General features: G+C 40.5%; 1 protein-coding gene across 6 annotated transcripts in view; it reads left to right on the top strand.

Moving 5' to 3' along the window:
- kidins220 (kinase D-interacting substrate 220kDa) overlaps nucleotides 1–22,255 on the top strand; it is a 90,262-nt gene that overhangs the window by 27,939 nt on the left and 40,068 nt on the right. For all 6 annotated transcript variants that reach the window (XM_012962723.3, XM_012962722.3, XM_012962719.3 and 3 more), the window contains 4 exon segments: nucleotides 178–424; nucleotides 1,039–1,127; nucleotides 1,206–1,350; nucleotides 2,905–3,067. In XM_012962723.3, the coding sequence (XP_012818177.1) occupies nucleotides 178–424; nucleotides 1,039–1,127; nucleotides 1,206–1,350; nucleotides 2,905–3,067 (644 nt within the window).

The following is a 22,255-nucleotide window of genomic DNA, read 5'->3' as shown; positions in this document are numbered from 1 at the left end:
ATGACCACCTTTGATAGGGAGCCTGTATGGTCACCTTTGATAGGGAGTCTGTATGGACAGTTGTATATGGACACCTTTGATAGGGAGCCTGTATGGCCAGCTGTGTATAGTATGTGGATGCCAAACACCTTACTTGCCCTTTGCTCACCTGTTCCTTATTTTTTTTTTTTTTTTCAGGTTCGGATCCTGTTTTCCAAGGGGCCATTTATTGCTATTTTTGCAAGTGACCCTCACATTATTATCAAGGCCATCAATCAAAATCTCAACAGCGTGTTGAGAGATTCTAACATTAATGGGCACGACTATATGCGCAACATTGTCCACCTGCCCGTCTTTCTCAACAGTCGTGGTCTCAGCAATGCCAAAAAGCTGTGCTCGATATCTGCCACCAATGGAGATGTGGGGTGTATGGAGAGTGGTTCAGGTTACCCATTGCCTTTCTTCTGATTCCTTGTTTTATACAGTATCTTGCTTTATTTACCCTTATTTACACACACCCACAATGTATGTGCCAATGAGGAACTAATTATGTAATTGTGGGCAGTTTATGTACAAATGCCACTTAACCTCTATTTCACATCATCTGATGCCATTCAGAGAGATATATGGAGCTCCTATGATGCTGGGGGCTGTAATAATCATTGTAGGGCCACTACCATGCTCCATTTGGAATTACCAACTCTACATCATTGATTTTAGTTAACATGTTCTCCTCAGAGATCACCTGACAGGAAATAAAGCAGCTTTAACTGTGCCAGGAAGAAGCATGAGTGTAAAAGGCTGAGCTCTGGGCATTCATTGGCCGACTTAACCTAGCATGTATGTGTGCCCTTGGATTGTTTGTGAGCACAGTGGGCAGCCCTTAGTACTTGGCAACTTTTTTTTATTTGGGATTATATGATAGCACATACTACTAGAAAAGTATATTTTTATGAAAATGGTTTATTTAGATGAAGCAGTGGGCTGTTTTATGTGATATATTTTTATGGAATGTTCAGGGGTTTCTTTGTAGTAATGGGATTTTCTTTGTCTTACTAGGAGGGCATGAAGACCTTGATAGAAGGGTCTCCCAGCACAGCTTGGCAGAGGCTTCAAAACTTGGCAGCAAAACTGCTCTGAACAGAAGAGTAAGCAAATCTATCCTTTGTACATGTGTTTTGTTGCTTCTGGTAGCTTGCATTTATTCCAATGTTTTCCTTTGCCAGGATACCTATAGAAGAAGGCAGATGCAGCGCACCATAACACGACAGATGTCCTTTGACCTAACCAAGCTGCTGGTTACAGAGGATTGGTTCAGTGACATCAGCCCTCAGACTATGAGAAGGCTATTGAATATTGTATCTGTCACAGGTAATGTGAGAAAGCAACCCATAATGATCAGCCATAACACTGTTTATTCGACAGTGTTTATATGACACGTAATAATTATTTATACGAAAACTGAAAGAGTATAAAGTTATGGATTATAGAAGTTCCATGCCTAATATAGCACTCTAGTAATGATAGTCACGGTACTGTTAGAATCTGGCTACTTTCAAACCCATTGTTGTCAGATATTAGTTGGGCAACCCTTCCAAGGGCTCCATACACAGGCCAATAAAGTGCCATCTCTGTCTGGAATGGCCAAGTAAGCAGCTTTTATTGGCTTATACATGAGTGGCTTAACTGTGGCATAACTACAGCCATGGAGGATTCCTGTCTGGAAGAGTATGGCATCTGAGTCGAGACTTTATGAACTAACATCAGAGAGCATTTGCACTTGCTCAAATGACAATAACCAAGAACTAAGAGAATCCTGTGTGACCGATAAGAGACACAAAAAGCATAATTCTCTGCAAACAAACAGCAGATTACTCAGGGCTGTTCCCCCTCCTGGGAAATACAGAGCAGCTTCAGGTTGTGAATGGCATTGTAATTAAGATTCCAGTCAGCAAACCAATCTCGTAAATTCCAGGTCTGGAAACAGTAATGTGCAGCCTAGCACTGGTGCTGTAATTGCCAAAATACATAACAATCCATTGCGTTTTTGGTATCTCTATAATCTAAAGGATCAGCTGAATTCACCCTGAGTTCTTCCCTGCACTTTTGCTTACGATGTGCGTGAGTATAAAATTATAAGTACAGCTTCAGCAATTTCCTAGGTAAGAAACATATTGCAGATACATAGATACCCAAGCCAAGTAATTGAAATACTTCTGATAGAGTATATTTTGCAGTTGCTGGGTACCCATTAAGATTAGCCAAGTAGCCTCTCGATCTGACTTTTTAATTACATTGCTCCCGTTCACATATGGATAGGAATGCTGTGCTACACTAAGGGAAAGCGTAAAAAGTTTTACTAAATATTTTTATACTATAATTCAGTATACGGCATCCATTTAGTCTTTGGGGTGCCAAATGTGCCTTCCTAAGAATTTGTTTGGGCCTAGACTGTGTCTGTTAGGATTGAACCTGCTTACCTGAGGGGGTGACAGATAAGCCACCTCCTTTATACTGTAGGTCAAACAGGCATTGAATATTAAATTAAAAGAAGGGTTACCCCAGTAAAAAGCCAGGTAACAGTGTTGTATTTTTGGAGGAATCTATATTTGGAATATTGGGCACAAGCTGGTTAATGGGAATATGATGCCAGTTGAAGCCACCAGAATTACTGCTCATCTTGAGGCTGTTGGGGATTACCCTATATATCCTGTGTGTCAAGGTTTTCTACTGTAATGTGCTGTCCTTATGCAGCTATGTACTCCTTCACCAAATATACACCATGGGTGCATGGTATTCAAGGTATTCAAAGAAAGCCCATGTAGATACCCAGCAGTTCCCAGTCCCCACAAACACTTCATCATATTTCTTTTGTTTTTGGGATTCTTTATGTTTTAAGATTGATGCCACTATTTTCCACTGCAGGACGACTACTCAGGGCCAACCAGATTAGTTTTCACTGGGACAGACTGGCCTCCTGGATCAACCTGACAGAGCAGTGGCCATACAGAACATCATGGCTGATCCTGTACCTGGAGGAAACAGAGGGTGTTCCTGATCAGTCTACTTTGAAAACAATTTATGAAAGGTATTTGTGTGTTATCATTACATGGGATCACAATGGAAATTCACTGCCTTATGTTTCTTCTATTTCATTGTGGGTCCCATTTCTTCGTCGGCTGTGTAAATGGGGTAGTCAGAATTTATTGGCTCCAGTGCCATGAATGTGTATATGCCAATGCTTGTCTGTATTATGCCCAAAGCTTAGCATCTAACTGCATTACATCTAAGTGGTGATTTCATAAATCGGGGATGTTCAAACTGCAGCCATTAAGCTGTTTTTGAATTACATATCTCATTATCCCTTGAGAGGGCCCTCTGATACTAAGGGCTCATGATTTGCTTTACTACTGATTCTAATTCAAGGCCCTAATCTTTATTTTCATTTTTATGTCGCAAAGGGCAGCAAAATCTTTTTGCTGTCCTATTTTGTTATAGGTATTGATTTGGCTCTGATCATGTAGGAATCTGATCAGCATAATGGTGCAGTAGTGCCAGCAGATGGCAGTGCTGTATAAAGCTGAATTAATAAAGGGGAGACCAGAATTTCATGTTTAGTAAATATGTGTTATTTTACCAGCAATGTTATGAATATATTTGTGAGCTGCATAGAAATGAATGCAGAAATATAAGGCAAGATAGATAACAGGTTGGGCCCCATGATGATACTGCAGCCATTCTAATCTCTGCCACTCTCTAGACTTTTTCATCGAACAAAAAATCAATCCTATAACATGCTGGACAATTAAATATTTATAGTCAGGTTATATAAACCAGGATCGGACTATATGGGACTCTGGGGTGCGTCCAGCATCCTAGAAACAGCCCATCCCTTGAATTAATAGTAATTTTTAGCTATGTATTTTTCATAAGGAATCTATTAGTGCTTACTATTGAACACAATAGTGCAATAATTGGTTTACACTCTTTGGGGTGGGGCAAAGGTGGGTGGAGCCTGTGAATATAAATATAATTTGTTCACAAGCATGCAATGAATTTTACTAGATGAGACAAGTTGAACAACAAATTGGACCACAAGGCAAGGGCCCAACTTGCTAAAGCCCTTTATACAAAGCTAATGTTGGAAATTAAAGTGGCACTCTTAAGGGAAAAAAAATATACTGTGTTATTAAGAAAAATATCCCTTTAATTTAACTATATACTGTACTCCAGGGGATGACCTGATTGCAAACATATATGGATATTGCTCAACATTTATTGCCACCACTAGGCTGTCTACCCTTCTAGTTACAGGTCTGCTTTCCCTTGGGAAAACATATTGATGGTATCTCTTTTTACAGGTTGTGGGCAAATTTAGTATGTTTTGTTTTCCTGCTCCTAAAACTTGAGTGTACTGTGTGTTTATTGGCTGGCTATGTGCCCTGTGGTACCTGATCTGCGCCCGCAAATTCTAGGCCATGTGCCCAGGAGGCCGTTTATTGGGGATATAACACAACTGGGGGGGGGGGGTTGTAGCTTCAAGGGGTTGTTGCTTCAAGGGGTTGTTGCTAGCAACTGTCTCGATTGGTGTTGGAGGTAATCTTCCAGTATTAAATGGCACTGGATGTTCTAATTTGACCAATCACATTTAATGGGAAGCTGCACTGATTGGTTGAGTTTAATAAGAAGGTGCTTGTTAGCTTTTGCGCAGTGGATTTCACTGTAATTTCTTTTTTTCATTCCATGCCTCAAAATATATTAGTCTTCTCAGTATATATACATATAGGCATTAAAGTTACCATATGAAGGCATTGCTCCCCCACATTAACACATTGCCTTTGGGAGGTGCCCAATCAGCATGCAGTAGGTGTCCTGCTTTCTAGTCTCTATGGTCAAGGCAGGTACAAAACCTATTATTCCTTTGTTACTATTTGCTGCATAAAGAGGATATTCTTGCAGATTGCCAACCTCTGTAGGATTTGTAGAAAATATCTAAATGTGTGTGTATGTGCGTAGGTTGGACCTGCTGCTGCTTCTGGCCCATAACAGATTGGTAATGACAGGATTTAAAGGGGACCTGTTACCCAGACATAAAAAGCTGTATAATAAAAGTCCTTTTCAAATTAAACACAAGACCCACATTCATTTTTGTATTAACACATCCATACCCATTATAAAGGCATTTAAAAATCCCAGCTGTCAATCATATATTTCCTGCCCCGTATCTATGCCTTAGGCATAGAAGTGGGGCAAACAATTACTTTCACTTTCCATTCAGCACTCACTTGCCCTCCCTCCTTACCATCTAATTGTGTAGCCAGTACATCAGGTCTGGCACATAAAGAAGATTTTGGGGTGATACAAAGCTTGCCTTAATAACAGTGTCCACAATATGACGCCTGCCTGCTTGCTGTGTAATTCCAATACTGAAGGAAACAAGACTTACATTATTTATATATTGCATGGGAAGTTTATTTTGCTTCAGTACAGTAACGGGTCCCCTTTAAAGCACACCAGGGTCGGACTGGGGGGTCCTGGGGCCCTGCAGGTGCCCCAGCCAGCCGCGTCCCCTAACCCCCCCCTGCAGGGCCCCCACCTGACGTCATCCCCGAGCGCGTATAAATTGAACGCGCCAGGGGAGGAACAGTCAGTAGGGGGAGCGCCGGCAAAGGTCGGACTGGGCTGCTGGGGCCCACTAGGGCCGGAGCCCACCGGGATTTTTCCCGGTGTCCCTGGCGGCCCAGTCCGACCCTGAAGCACACAGAGAAATCCCTCTTTAATTTGGAACTTTCCAGGCCCATAAATAATCTGCATTTGCCCATCCTTTGTTTATGCCTATCTGCTAATAAGCTATTTTATATTATAGATTTCCCTTCTAATTTTCTCTGGTGTTTATGATGGCATCAGTGCGCAGTGGCATTGCAATCTATCATCGGAGATCTGTCACATCCTTCCATAACATGTTTGTTAGATAACGACAGCCCAAAAATGTCAAAGCTGCTTTTTATCATTAAATCTAAAACCACACTTTTACATTTCTATAAAAAACACAAAACTGTTTCTATGTGAGTCACACTTCACCTGAGAGCCTGAAATCAAAAGGCTTTTTATAGTGTGTTTATTGACCAGCCATGTCCAATCCATCAGGAGACCACGGGTCAGCCACAGGCCTGCTACTCACACATTCCTGCTGTAAGCAAACATACCGTAATGATATGAGCCGGAGCCTTAGTGCAGCACTCACTGACCAAGCTTCCCTGGGGCCTGCTGCTATTGCAGTGTGTGGGCACATCTGGAGAAAGCTGCCCGTGTTTTCCCTCTAGCCATAGAACTCAGGTAACTGCTGTTAAAGGGCTACTATGCATTTTCAGCCTTGTATAAGAAACCATTATCATCACTGTAGTTTCCCCATAGCGACTGTAGTGTCGCCATTTCCCAACCGGGGTTAAATAGTCTAGCAGCTAAGCTATCTATATACAAGTAAACATCTGATTGTCCAGGTTGGCCAAACAGGTGCTGATCCAGTGTTTTGGCCCCTGTGCCTAACGGTCAGATAATAATACAGTAGAGCCCCAGTTTAAGTCCCCGAATTTGACGCTTTCCTGGAATTTATGCTGTTTTCTCCCCAGTCCCATACAGACAAGCTGTATTTTTGTCTTTCCCTGATTTTATGTTTTCTTGGAATTCAAGCCATTTTGATACAGTCCCTGGAAAATGTAAAATCTTAGTTTTACTGTAAAACCTATGGAGAACCATTGGAAGTGTATCATATCAGTGGAGGATTTTGGAGGGGCAGGTGAATAAAGGTGTAGGTCTTTATAAAAATATATTGCATAAAGCAGTTCATATGTAAAACCCTGCTTCATTTAAATAAACTATTTTCATAAAATATACTTTTTTTTAGTAGTATGTGCTATTGGGTAATCCTAAATAGAAAACTGCCATTTTAAGAATTAAGGGCCACCCCTGGGATCATAGGATTCACAGGGCGCGCAAACAAGCCAAGGCACACATACATGCTAGGCCCCATCAGCCAATGAATGGGCAAAGTTCTGCCTCTTACTCCCACACTACTTCCTGTTACAGTTAGAGCTGCATTATTTCCTGTCAGCTGATCTCTGACGGAGCACACAGCCCATCACTAAATGGCGGCTCAAGGGAAAAGATGTAAAAGGGCAATATTTACTGATATATATTCCAGTTTGGTGAGATTCTTTAATAGGCCACTTAACATAATATAAACTGTCTGTTGGTTACGTATTCATTCTGGGGGTATAGTTTAAGCAACCTTGTCAAAAGAGCAGATCTTTGCCTGATTTGGCCACCTATATTCTGGGCCAAATTGAGCGGATATGATTCTTTGGTCCTTGGGCCAACAATTGAATCAGAGTAGGTACCTGTGCAGGGCCATTGGAAGGAGATTACACTGATGTGGTCCCACCCAGCAGGATGTTCATATTGGGCCAATTTTAGGCAAGATAGCTACCAAGAAGGCACTCTGGGAGGGCTCATATGCAGGCAGATTAGCTGACGAATCAACTGAAAGGGCAGAATCAGCAACTGTAAAATAAGCTTGTGTATAGGCAGCTTAAGTTGCTGTCTTGGCGAGGAGGGGCCAAAATTGGCAGTGTGAGGCTGCTACGTGTATTGTACTAGGCCATTGTTGGGTGGGGCTCCCCATTTTTGTTGTCTAATTTATGAGCTACTTTCACTGTAACAAAAACATATATTAATCATTTTCTATGGTAAGTACTGATGGCTCCCATGCCTCAGTATAATTGGTCGAGGAGTACTGATGCTGTCTAAAGGTTTATCCATTCCACCATTGATTTGGCAAGTATGTGACCTTTTCCTATAAAAGAACCTGCCTCAGTGTTCATATGGCCAACTGGAGTTTCCAGAACAGCAATTTGTAGAGTTCTTTTTGCTCTGCAGGAATAACTGACCCAAGGTTTTGTGTGCATTTCAGCTTTCTGTGCAACATCAGTCCAACAAACTGCTCTCGTACAAACTCACATTGCGTCAGTCACATTCATGGAACTTACTGGATTCCATTTCTTACCATAGAGTTGAGTGTATTACCACTGGCACTATGGGATCAGGGACCAAATAGAACCATCAAGGGCCACTGGTTGTAGGTTAAAGTGAGGACCGAGGAGGATGTAGGAAATGGGATACAGGCAGGACAGATTATTGAAAACAGGATACATACTTCATTACTGGTAGCAAGGTAGGTAGTGAAAACAGACAGGAGTTGGTAGGCTAAAATCCACAGCAATGCACACAATGGTGAGGCTCAATCTCCAAGTCATGGAAAATGGCCATGAACACTAGGCTAGAGGTTAGTGATGTTAAGGCCGACCCAAAACCCACCGAACCCATGAGTTGTTTGCATTTTGTTTGGCATCCACAATTTTTTCGTAGGCCGTGAGCAGGTTCAGGCTGAATGTAACCATCCGCTCACCACCACCACTTACCATGCCCTTTTGTTTCCATATGTTGATATTCTATGTATTCTATATTTGTGTTCTATATTCTATAAATGCTGGAGGCATGGCAGATAGGGTTGGGCGTGGATTGGAAGCAGGTGGACTTTTTGCTGACCTGCACATCACAACTAGGGGTAGTAGGCTAGGAGCATCATACTGCCATCTTTTTCTTTCAAACTGCTCAAAGTTCCAGTATGGGTGCAGCAGAATGAAACTTAGAAGCAAAAAGGTGGCTTTTGACTGTTCATGAGCACCTGTTTGTTGCCCACAGAAGAAGATTGTACTACTGTGCTCCTACAGTAATACCCTGGCCAGTGTAGTTGTTAGCACACAGGAGCCCGGCCAGGGGTAAGTGATTATAATCACTGTGGGGTACCTAGCATTTGGCAGCCCCCAGTTATTATACCTTTCTTTCCCTTCTTAGCAACTTTCCAATATATATTCATTAAAAAAATGATAAAAACTAAAAGATCTACTGCTAGCTCTGACTGAACAATGTAACAGAAGCAAGCTAGAGGGAAAATGGCGTCTGCTAGATGAACTGACAGACCCTGCTTTCACTTGCATTTACATCTACAAATAAATTCAAAACCACTGAAAACATGCAAACAACATACAATAGAAAGTTGCTCTTAAATGACTTTTCTGCAGTTTAAGGTTTTCATTTTGAATTTACTTTTTTTCTTTTTCCTTTAATTGGCGGTGCTCTTTTGTGTTTCCCCAATTCTGCCATAAAGTGGTGCTCCCCAACGGATGCCATTTTTTAATGTCTGTGTGCAAGTCACCCAGCGGAAAGGAATGCTAAGCGTGCCAGCTGGAATGTGGACTGGAGACTGCTTTGTAAACATTTTCTCCTCTCCTTATTCTAACGTTCCGCCAAATGTCTTTAAACTCTCCTAATATTGGCTGGCCATATGCAATGTAATTTTGGCTGAGACGTTAGCCGTCCTCTGGAGGTCCATACAGCTCTATCAGAGCTCCCTGCGGGGGAACGCGTGCCAGTTGTTCGTCTGATCACAGGAAATGAAAGCACTCCGAAAGTTATTTCTTCCCAACAAATCATCATCTACATCTAATAATAGACAGCCGTATTGCCGTGAGTGTGTGTGTGTATGGAGCAAATAGCGAGAGCAATCAGATATGCCTGTCATGCTAGGGGAAGGAGATATCTCAGTTCTTTAGGCACTTTTATTAGGCACTGGCTGTGTAGAAGCGGACGTTACTAAATGAAAGTCCTTCCATTTTTAGTTTTAACACAAATGTAAGCCAGTAGCTGCTCACACTCCTGATTGCCTTATTGCCATACATACATGTGCAGAATATCACGCATTAGCACCTTGACTTCTCTGCATACAGTTAAGTGCATGAAAAGATCATTTTACAGCGAAAAGATCTTTTTTGCAACCTACAAGAGATTAGGAGGACTGTATTATTAGACTGCGCTCACTTTTCTTTATAATCACTCTCGTGGAGGATCAGAGGGTCTTTTTGGGGGGATAAAATCATAATTGGGAAAAGGTAGGCTGAGCCAAGGCAGTCATTACAAGCAGAGTCAGTTGGATTAAGTACAGAAAGGGAAGCCCCATTTATACCTTCATACTTGATAGCGATCTTTAGCTCATTAGAAAAATAGGTGGGTGGCAGCGACATTATAATAACTGCAAATACAGGTATGGGACCTGTTATCCAGAGTGCTTGGGACCTGGAGTTTTCCATATAAGGGATCTTTCCATAATTTGCATCTCCTTTCCTTAAGTCTAATAATAAAAAATCCAATAGGATTGTTTTGCCTCTAATAAGGAGTATCTTAGTTGGGATCAAGTACACGGTACTGTTTTATTATTACAGAGAAAAGGGAATCATTTAACCATGAAATAAACCCAATAGGGCTGTTCTGCCCCCAATAAGGGGTAATTATATCTTAGTTGGGATCAAGTACAGGTACTGTTTTATTATTACAGAGAAAAGGGAATCATTTAACCATGAAATAAACCCAATAGGGCTGTTCTGCCCCCAATAAGGGGTAATTATATCTTAGTTGGGATCAAGTACAGGTACTGTTTTATTATTACAGAGAAAAAGGAAATCATTTTTACAAATTTGAATTATTTTATTAAAATGGAGTCTACGGGAGATGGTCTTTCCCCTAAAAAGTACTTGCTTTCTGGGCCACCATCAGATGAGTATGGGGTGTTTGGGGGCTCTATGGCAAAGCTGAGGCCAAGATATGCGAAAGTACGATTTGGGGATAGCAACGCAGCCGGGGACTTGTGGGTGTGGTTTTAGTGGATCAAAGGTGTTTTTTTTTTCATTATAGGCGTGGCCTGGGCAGATCAGGGTTGTGCCCATGCATGCACAGGTTAATTTTTAGTTAGTTATTTTTAGTTAAGCCTGGTTCTAAGTAACCTACAAGCAAATAATTTGGGCCCCCTATTGGGAGGGTCCTGCTACTTTGGTATTATGGGACCCCATGATTACTGATGGTGGCCCTGGACACTACCAGTTCCTGTTAATAGGACCTGAGCATTCCTTCTGTGCCGGATATGCAGTTTTCTTGTTAGGTTCAGCTGTGCAAGTACTACACTTAAAGGGGAGGTTTCTCTTTAAGATAATTTTTAGTATGTTATAGAATGACTTATTCTAAGCAACTTTTCAATTGGTATTCATTATGTTTTTTTTTATAAATTATTTGCCGCCTACTTGCAACTCTTTGCAGTTTTTAAATGGGGGTCACTGACTCCCAGCTGCCTTAAAACTCTTCCTCTGTGAGGCTACAGTTTTATTGTTATTGTTTCTTTTTGTAACTTTCTATTCAGGCCCTCTCCTATTAATGTAACAGTCTCTTATCCAAACCACTCCCTGGTTGCTAAGGTAACTTGAACCCTAGTAACCAAATAGCTGCTGAAACTGCAAACTGGAGAGCTCCTGAACTGAAAATGATAAAACTAAAAAACTACAGATAATAAAAAATAAAGACCAATTGCAGTTCTCAGAATATTAATCTCTAAATCATACTAAAAGTTATCTCGAAGGTGAACAACCCCTTTAAAGCTATCCTGACATTTTCCCCACATGGAATGTGTCAATATGCCTTGAAAAACATGGCTGCCGCCAATAATCTAAAACAGACCCACTGCCTCCACATCACTCCCCTGTTTGGTCACTCTTTTAAAAATAATATCATTTAAATGTTTTTTTTGTGTCATAGATGTGTTTACGCCCTGTAGTGTAAAATGTTTATTTTCCTGTCATTTTTTGTTATGTTCTAAGTATTACCAACCAGTGTTTGGGTTATGTATACGCAGCATCACACAGGATCCTTATACGCTTAGGGTAAAATTTTTCATATGTCAGCTTTTGATTTCCTGATATTTTAGTCAGAAAATTGGATTTTCATCTCTGCTAAACTGCATGCCGCAGTGACTTAGCTCAGAAAATGCTCGAGTGATAACGCGCTGCTTGGCAAGAGGATATTTGAGTAACTGTTGCCTGTCTGAACTGGGGAGATTCCGTGTGTGTGCCCGTGGATTCTGCTCTTTGTCATTTCTTAAAATCACTCTTTTGGGATTAAAACATATAAAGTAGAAGGGGAATTTGAGTACTTCAGTTCTTCAAAGGTCAGTCACTGAGGCCCACCTGTCAGCTCTCTATTTACTCTCAATAGGAAGCTTGTCATTCAGTTGTATTCTAGTATTGCTGGACTGGAGCTTTCTGACCACATATCTGCTCAACCTAAAGCAACAGTGGTGAAAACACGCCTTGTTCCACATAGCTAAAGGCGGCCATAGACGGCAGAGTTAAGCTGCTGAATCAGCCCCATAAGACCAAGTTGGCAGCTTATCTGCCTGTTCGGAACCTTCTCCAACTACCCTCACTACAGATATCTGCCAAAAATGCTGTGGTCTTCACTTGACGGGCCTCAATTATGATCTAGTCATTGCCCCGCGGGGCCAAATAATCGGTAAAGATCCACTCGTTAGGTGATCTCACTTTGTGCATGGCTAGCGTAAAGAGTGCCTCTTGTCAATAATTGTTTCTCCAACCGTAGGTGCGTGAAAATAGGTTTATTGGAAAAAAAAGTATCCCTTCTCCTCTCCAAGCACTAACCCCCCCAAGCTTACAGTGCGGGCAGCCATATTGAGACACTGAGCATAGTGTCCTAGCTCTTACTTATTATGCTCGTAAGTGTGACATCACACAAGTGCATAATGAGTGAGTCAAGAGGCTTGTTTATTATGTACATACCTGTCACTGAACATGGCCGCCCCACCGAGTGCTCCCTATCTGTGTAGGTGGCTTGGGGGGCATTTAAAAAAAGGATATATAATATATAAGGAGGGCCATCCCCCTAGTGTCTCCGATCCTCATCCAATGTAACTGCAAACCTTTTTTGTGAATTGTTGATATGTACATGTTAACTGTTCTGTCTTTTGTACCCCTCTATTCTGTAAAGCTCTGCGTAAATTGATGGCGCTATAAAAATTATATATATATATATATATATATATATATATATATATATATATATATATATATATATATATATTGTTTGCCTTTTCATGTTGCACCTGCATAAGCAACTGACTTGCACGTAATAAAATTCCATGCTAACACTGTTTCTAGTTCTACATGCATTTGTGCACTGGGTTTGACGCCACTCATATATAGATATATACTTACTTGGAAAAACACACTGGAACTTGTTTGCAATGTATCGCCCATAGTGTTTCACATCTGTATTATTAAATTGATCACAAGTTGTGGGGCACATTCTTTACGCACTTACGCACTTTGCATTTCTAAATGCGTCCTATAGGGTGCAAGTAGTGCAGAACAGATTCATTTACAGCGAATAAAGAAATAGGTTTAGTTTCCCTTTAAAAACAACTGCTCTGCTAATACGGTAGAATGCTAGTGCTGCTGTTACAATGTGAGAGCTTTCTGCTCCAAAGCGATGGCTCTGCTGCATTGCAGGAAACCTGTAATCCTTTGCCGTTACAGTATATCACACACAAACCGGCCTCATTCCCAGCGTACGTCTTTATGCTGATAAACGCCTCATTTTTTATTCCGAGCGCATCTCGCGCGAACGCGGGGGCAGGGAACTGTTGTATTTACAGCACGCTAATAGCAGCAGGAGATAAATGATATGCATTTATTTTATTATTAAAGAATTCAGATTTGGTAAAACAATCAGAAAATGGTATTTCGTTTTTTCTTTTTTTTTTTTTTTCTACCCCGCGCAAGTAGTAAAATTTATTTTTTCCATAAAAAGCCTCATTTATTTTTATAGTAATTTGATGACACATCTGCTTGCTTTATTCAGCTGAAAAGGGAAATGTTGCTTCTTGGTGTTTTGTAAAATTGCTTTGTTAAATTATTTTCTAAATCGTTCAACTTTTAACAAATGACATTTGATACCAACACTGGAAAGCAATTTCAGCTAATTAAGTAGACCCTTCTCTAAGCCATCGGAACATTAAGATGACAAACTGTTCATTCAGGATTATTTTAATTGGTACAATTATTGTAATTTTGTCGCAATTATGTGTTGAGTTAAAAGCTTTTGTCTGAATCATTTAAGGCTTTTTTTTTTTTTTTTTTCAAAACATACAAAATAAAATAGAGCAATATAAAAAATGTAGATAAGCATTATTGTGTGTTTAGGTGCTGGGGCCAAGCAGCCAATATTTTGAAATATCCGCGAACACTTGAAAGTAAAAAATTCTAAGCACGGCTCTGTTGGCGGTTTAAGTCTAATTATTGAATGTGCAAATATGTTGATATTAAGTGGAATTATGAATGTTTTGTGTTTGACAGCATTTGTCATGTTAATTATTTCTTCGCTTATTGTGATTTGAATGAATCCAGTAAATAGCCAGACATGCGGTGTTTGATAGCCTCTGTATCTTCGTTAGGGATGCACCAAAACCAGATTGAAAAAAAAACTGCATCATTTGTAAACTTGTTTTATGGGCTTATTTATCAATTTTCAAGTTTGTTTTTTTGTTTTTTTAAATCGAAGAAATTGACATATAAAGGGCTCTCTGATTTATTAATAAGGAAAACTTGTTCAAATAAAAAACTTTTCAAGTTTGCTAACTCAAACTGGAAATTGAAAATATGGCTTGACTGTGCCTAGGGCAACTCCCATTGGCATAGAAATTCGTAAGCTTTTAAATGGTAAATTTTGACATTCAAGTTTTCTGCACTTAAAGGAAAACTATACCCCAAGAATAAATACTTAACAAACAGTTTATATTATGTTAAGTGACATTAAAGAATCTCACCAAACTGAAATATATATCAGTAAATATTGCCCTTTTACATCTTTTCCCTTGATCCACCATTTTGTGAGATCACCTGACAGGAAATAATGCAGCTCTAACTGTAATAGGAAGTAGTGTGGGAGCAAAAGGCAGAACTCTGACCATTCATTGGCTGATGGGGCCTAGCATGTATGTGTGCCTTGGCTTGTTTGTGTGCACTGTGAATCCTATGATCCCAGGGGGCGGCCCTTAGTACTTAAAATGGCAATTTCATATTTAGGATTACCCAATGGCACATACTACTAAAAAAAAAAAGTATATTTTTATGAAAATGGTTTATTTAGATGAAGCAAGGTTTTACATATGAGCTGTTTATGCAATATATTTTTATAGAGACCTACATTGTTTGGGGGGTATAGATTTTCTTTAATAAATACCAGACATTGGAGTTATTAAATTTTTAAAAAAAAATTAAACTCAAACTTTGATAAATCTCCCCCTAAAGTCACACAGGCTGAAACTCTGATTTAGTCAAATCCTGGAGAGGGTTGCACCAAATCCAGGGAATTTGGATGAATACCTACAATTTTTTCAAAATCGGAATCTGGCTGAATTCTTAAATGATGATTTATCAAAAATCAAGTGTTAGAATACCTTTCTAATTCAAAATAACGTAAAAATATGCAATGTGTGCTTATTTATTAATAAAAATGAACATTTCAAAAACTCCATTGTGTAAAAATGTAAAAATACAACTTCAATGCAGTCAAATTCTCCATTCCATTTTCAGTTATTCTGACAACACTGACTTACTCTCAAGTTGAATTTTACTAATACAACTCCCATTGGCTTCTACATGATCTCGCCAACATTTAGCCAAGTTTTTTGTGCTTAATAAAACTTGAAAATGTAGAACCTTGAATTTAAATTCAAGATTTTTGCTGCAAAAAAACCCTCAAATTCGGATCTTGATCAGTCTGACCTGTAATGTTTATTTAAACCAAATCGTAACCCTTAAAAGGGGACCTGCCACCCAGACATAAAAAGCTGTATAATAAGTGTGCTTTGCATATAAAACGCAAAACCCAAATTATTTTGTAATTTTTTTTCTATTAAAACACCCATACCTGTTATAAAGCTATTTCATAATCTCCGTTGTCAGTCACATGTTGCCTGCCCCCACCTTTATGCCTCCGTCACTTCCTAGATGTCACTGCCCCCTCACATTTCCCCCTCACGCTCTATAATTGTCCAGCCGGTGCATGGGCATCAGGCCCCCCATTCTGAAGCATACACAAATTGTTGGGGTGACACAAAGCTTGCCTGAATAACAGTGCCCACAAAATGGCGCCTGCCTGCTTAATTCTGAATTCTTTCCAAGAAGGAAACAAAATAGGATAGCATAATTTTTTTGTCATGTTCTGTAAATTAAGGTTACACCAAATCTAGGTTTTGTTTCTTGATTCTGCCAAATGCCAACACTTTTTTTGTTAAATTCTGATTCAGATGAAGTCCTGGGGTTCAGCCAAACCCTTAAGTAACTGTATATGACAGCCTCCATCTTATTAAAGGAGAAGGAAAGGTAAAAACTAAGGAAGCTTTATCAGAAAGGTCTATGTAAATACAGCCATAAGCACTCGCAGAAACGCTGCACTGACTTGTCTGTCAAAAGAAGCACATGATTTCTTGTCTTCTTTTGTGTAAACATGTTCTTCGGTATCAGACTTCCTCTCCTTTTAGGGCTCCTTCAGGTTTGGGGCACGAGTCTGCACAGCTCTCTCCCTCTTCCCCTCCCTTTTTTTGCTCCCCCTCCCATAAGAATTTACAAGAATTCACTCCCCCTCCCATCAGAATGTGTGATCTGAGCTACAAGTGGCTAGAGCTGCAGCAGGAAGCTACTAATACCAAACTAAAATGTAAGCAACAAAGGGAGCTTCTAGGTATGGTAATTTTTTATGCAGAATGGCACTAATGTGGTGAATCTTTTGGCAGTAAAATGCCAAAATGCCTTTCCTTCTCCTTTAATATCTGTATATTAGGATTGCATCAGTATGATTAGTCCAAATGGCAGTCATTTTTGCAAGATTTTGGTTCAACTTAATTTCTGGTGAAACTGAAAGCTGAATCTGAACCTTTAAGTCAGTGGGGCTCATTTATCAACACTGGGTGAATTTGCCCCTGGGCAATAATTTATAGCAACCAATCAGTGATTGGCTTTTTTCATCTGCAGGTAGTACAATGGATGCAACATATTGATTGGGTTACTGCCCACAGGCAAATTTGCCCAGTATTGATAAATTATACCCTTTCCCTTTTTAAGCTGTTACAGGATTCCGCAGGATTTTCTTTTCCACTAAAAGCAAATAAAAAATAAAAGAAAACTCTCATTGCTGTCATATCATCCCAATATGTGTCGGGTCACTTAGGGGTGAATGTGTGCCGGCTCTTTATTTCTATCAATTCCGGAGCCGATGGCAGGTCACTGAGGACTATTTTGTGACATGGAAGGCACTTTGGCTCACCCTTGGCTCCTAAACCAGAGCAGAAGGGCATTTTATTGGGCATATGTTCCAGCGTTAGAGTTTTGTTTATCAGAAAGTTTGTTTTTTTTAATCTTCTCCTCATAAAGTGAGTTTTGCAGTTACGTCAGCGGTTGGCAGTATTGTGCCTCGCGTCTCATTTTAATAAACTGAGCGTCTTTAAGCATCTGCAGGAGCAAACTGCATGTGTCTGCTGACAGGGGAATATAATGCCACCGTATGATATGCTTATGCTGGTAGTCTGCAAGAATTATATCTTAGTTGGGATCAAGTACAGGTACTGTTTTATTATTACAGAGAAAAGGGAATCATTTAACCATTAAATAAACCCAATAGGGCTGTTCTGCCCCAATAAGGGGTAATTATATCTTAGTTGGGATCAAGTACAGGTACTGTTTTATTATTACAGGGAAAAGGGAATCATTTAACCATTAAATAAACCCAATAGGGCTGTTCTGCTCCCAATAAGGGGTAATTATATCTTAGTTGGGATCAAGTGCAGGTACTGTTTTATTATTACAGAGAAAAGGGAATCATTTAACCATTAAATAAACCCAATAGGGCTGTTCTGCCCCCAATAAGGGGTAATTATATCTTAGTTGGGATCAAGTACAGGTACTGTTTTATTATTACAGAGAAAAAGGAATCATTTACCAATATATAAACCCAATAGGATTGTTCTGCCTCCAATAAAGGGTAATTATATATATAATAGGTTTCCGGATAACGGATCCCATACCTGTATAATGTAGAAAGTGATATTCTGAGATAACTCTTCATTTTTTATTTTCTGTGGTTTTTGCATTATTTAGCTCTTTGTTCAGCAGCCCCAGTTTGGAATTTCAGCAGCTAACTGGTTCCTAGGGACCAAATTATCCTAGCAACCGTGCAGTGGTTCAAATGAGAGAATGAAATATGAATATGAGGGGGCCAGAATAGAAAGATAAGTAATGAAAAGTAACAATAATAATAATAAAATTGTAGCCTCCCAGAGCAATAGATTTTGGCTGCTGGGGGCAGTTACTCCCATTTAAAAGCTTGAAATGGTCGGTAGAAGACTGCAAATAATTCAAAAACTATAAAAGATAAAAGAAAATAAGGTAAAAATAAGACCAATTAAAAAGTTGCTAAGAATTGGCCATTCTATAATATGATAAATGTTAAGGTAAACCACCCCTTTTAACCAAACGGTATATAATTATTTCTAGAGGGCACACTACACTATCTTACTGGATGTCAACTACTACCTGTAGCCCAATTATGTCTGAGCTAAGGCTTAGTACCATGTGGAACCCTAGAAGGAGTGTTGGTTGCAGGGTACCATTCCTTGGCTTACAGCAAGCATGCAGAATTACTTTCTCTCAGAGAACTATTTAAATGCATCTATGCAGTTGGTCAGCTATAAAATAAATGAGGATGTCCCTAGAAATTGGCCCCTGTCAGCAACTATGCTACAGTTCCCATCATACCCAGTGAACCACTGATTCTGGGTGCTGGAAGGGGACGCATTAGGTTTGTCTTTATGCCCATAGCCTGTACATTTGCCGCTGTAGTGGGGTTTGTTGAACCCCAATTTGAGCTAAAAGAAGATGTAAGTGATGGTAGGGGCCTAGTGTTATGTCTTTTGCAAGGGAAAGCACAGCAACAATGAGAAAATGCTGCTGGGAATAACAGTGCTGACGAGTGAAGGCATAAAACCCATCGGATACACATCTTGCCTGCTCCACTGGAAAGGAACGTCGGCACCTTTTTAGAATGTGAAAGTGATCCTGCCGGCTGTGCAAATGCAGATTCTCCAGAGAACTCCCGCGCGGGCCTAACTTTGCCTTAATAAGGGTTACATTCTCCACTCAGGCTAAAAATGTAAATGTTCTGCCAATTCGCGCTGTGCTAAAAAGAGGCCTTCTTTCCAGCGAGCTGGCCCAAGGAGCCGTGCTGCATTCTGCACAGAAAGCTTTTCAGGATCTTCTGGTGTAATAGACCTTAGCATTTCAACAGCTGCTCCGGCTTTTCACTGAACTCTTTGTATCAGTAAGAAATGCATCGAGTGGCAATCATTTTTCTCTAGATGGCTCCATTTATCAAAATATAGCTTTCTATTGTCGCCTTTATTGGGATAAAGCATGAATTCTTTCTCTTTCCCAACCCCTGGCATACGATGGCATTCACATGCTTTCCTGTTTCTCAGGCCGAATTATACGCCGGCAACAAGCACCCCTTGTAAGCAAATTACAGAGCCAAACTCAAGTGCGCCCGCGGAAGATCACTGGGGAATATTTGCTGTATTGTTATGTGGCCACATTGTGTGGGTGTCCTTAAGGCATGCGAATACCATATGTATAATACAGATTGTACAGGGAAATACTGGGTGGAAGGCAGAATAGCTGCAGTGTTCCAGTCATTAACTTACTTGCACTGTGAGGACTTGGCCACAAATGGTAAGGAACAGATTCATGATATTAGCACAAAACCCAGTAGAAAGCAATAGCTCTTTATCCAGGGAATCGGAAACAAGAGAAAGCCCATATGAGCCAATCTGTCCCTACTTAAAGGAAAAGAATACCCTGAACATTAATAAAGTGTAATCTGTTTTAAAGGAGTTGTTTGGGCCAAGAATCATTTTTAAAGTGAGCGTTTGGAGTTGAGGGAAAGGTCAGGGGGGGCAGTATTGAACACAAAGTTGAGTTCCAAGGCCCATGGCACCAAATTTCAAGCAATGTCACTGCTCTGAATGTGCTGAAATCACCTCCAGTCCCCCCACACCTTTTCCACTGCTGCCTATTGAAATTGTTTTCAAATGTATTGGCCCGGATTATTTCAGACATTTTCACACTTTAGTAAAAATTATAGGGTGTTTTGGTCCCGGATGCATAGTGCAGAGGACAGCCTTATCCTTACTGCCGGCCATAGGGAAGGTACAGGGCCAGTGTGGCCTTGTTCTTTTGCCACTCCCTAAGTTGTGTATCTGAATGATGCCCAAGGATGGAGGGGTGCCTACGTGCCTTTCCCATCTTGCCCCATTTAAATATAGCTTTGACGAATGCAGTCAGCACTTTATACTTTAGGGCAGCTGCAGGTCTCTGCACTCAGGGGAAAAAAAAGGCAGAAATATGCAGCAATTTGTGAAGGCAGCCTAGGAGGTTATAAATGACCCCTTATGTGTTTCATGGCCCAGGGCCCATTAGAGTTATTAATAGATTCTGGGTCGATGTAACCTACCAAGAGGGTCTCCCTGTAGGCCCAGCCTTGGAGAATTCCAGTGCATCCTTATTTCCACCATTAGACTATGAAAATGTATACCATTTAGCTCTATCTGTATCTAATTACTTCGAAAGTAGGCCCAGGGTGTTTGGTTCTCTGGGGGACCCTAGGTGACCCAGTCTGAAACTAAAAAGACAAAGAGACAGAGGGTTTTTTTTAACAGTTGTAGAAATCCAAAAAATAGGAAAAAAGCTTCAGCAGGTTTGCTGCAAAACATTTATTGTTTTTATTTATTGTTATTTATTATTACCACTACCTAAAATAAATGTTTTGCAAACCTGCTGAAGCTTTTTTCCTATTTTTTGGGATTTCTACAATTGTATTTGGTTGCAGCACAGAGCAACAATTAGGAAATTTTATACAAAGTTCATCGTCAAATTTTTATTTTTTAAACAGTTCTGGGGTTTGAATATAATAAAATGATGCCATTGAAAGACGTCCGTGAAGCACTTGAGCAAAATCTCAAGGTCCATAGAGACCATACAGACCATGGTTATCTGACAGCATCCCCTCTTGCTTTCATCATCTTCTTATGCATTGAAACAGGGTGGTTATCTGTGCCATTTGGAGTCCCACGTCTCTATATCGGGCACAGGGATGTTTAAAGGTTTATTATATATCACAGCACATTCCTGTCTTTTGCCCCATGCTGTTTCCACCATACAGCTACGTGTGCCGGTTTCCAGGTGTTAAACACTCAGACAAGTACTTCATTATCACAGCTATTTATATAGCAGCACTTGTTCCTGTTTAATTGAGCTGGAGACTGGGAAATTCAGCGATTCATTAAAGGAGCCTTCTCTCGAAGTGACGTTACGTGGATGCCAAATCTTTTGGAGTGTCGGGGAATCTCCCGTTGAAAGCTGGAGAGTCTGCAGTGCTGTGAATGATTACATGCTCCCCTATGAATCACTCACAAAGTTCCTGGCAGATGGCTGCACTTTATAGGCCAATATGAGAGTTCCTCCTTGATGCTCATAAAATATCTGTGTCTTGGAATGGCCGTTCGGAACGCTCATAAAAGGATCACAGTTGTAGCAAGTTGGGCGCTCTACATGCTCTATTCATTGTGCCAAGTTTAGCATGTACGAGGCGAGGAGATCCGCTCTGTACTAAGCCGAAAATGTTCTATCCATGTGCAATACCTTCTCTTTAACTATACAATATACTTACATTCCTGTGTTTGTGGTCTGTTTAAAATGTATTCATTTTATAGGGGTTATTAAAATATAATGTCTCCCCTTTTCCTGACAAAGGCAGTTTTTGCAGTAGTCAGTATAGAACCTTTATGTGTTTATAGGGATATTTATCCCGTAGACTTCAGTTATTACCGTATTTTTTGCGGTATAAGACGCACTTTTTCTTCCCCAAAACTGGGGGGGGAAAAGTTGGTGCTTCTTATACGGCGAACTGCATCTTCCTCTCTGTGCTGCGGCTCTCTGCCGCATCCTCGCTTTTATAAGGTTGCGCCCGTGCGTACTGGTGTCACACGCCCAGGGCGCAACCTTATAAAAGCAAAGAAGCAGCTGGGAGCTGCGGCAGAGAGGGGAAGACATCACGGGAAATGGGGGGAAATGGAAGGTGCTTGGGGGCCCTGGGGGAAGCTAAAGAATGCTGGGGGTGCCGTGGGGGAGCTGGAGGATGCTTGGAGGCCCTGGGGGAAGCTGAAGGATACTTGGGGGGGCCCTGGGGGAAGCTGAAGGATACTTGGGTGGGG

This window comes from Xenopus tropicalis, chromosome 5 (assembly GCF_000004195.4).
Source record: "Xenopus tropicalis strain Nigerian chromosome 5, UCB_Xtro_10.0, whole genome shotgun sequence".
NCBI lineage: Eukaryota > Metazoa > Chordata > Amphibia > Anura > Pipidae > Xenopus > Xenopus tropicalis.
Note: the sequence above shows the minus strand (reverse complement) of the source record. Positions and strands in the feature narration are given on the sequence as shown.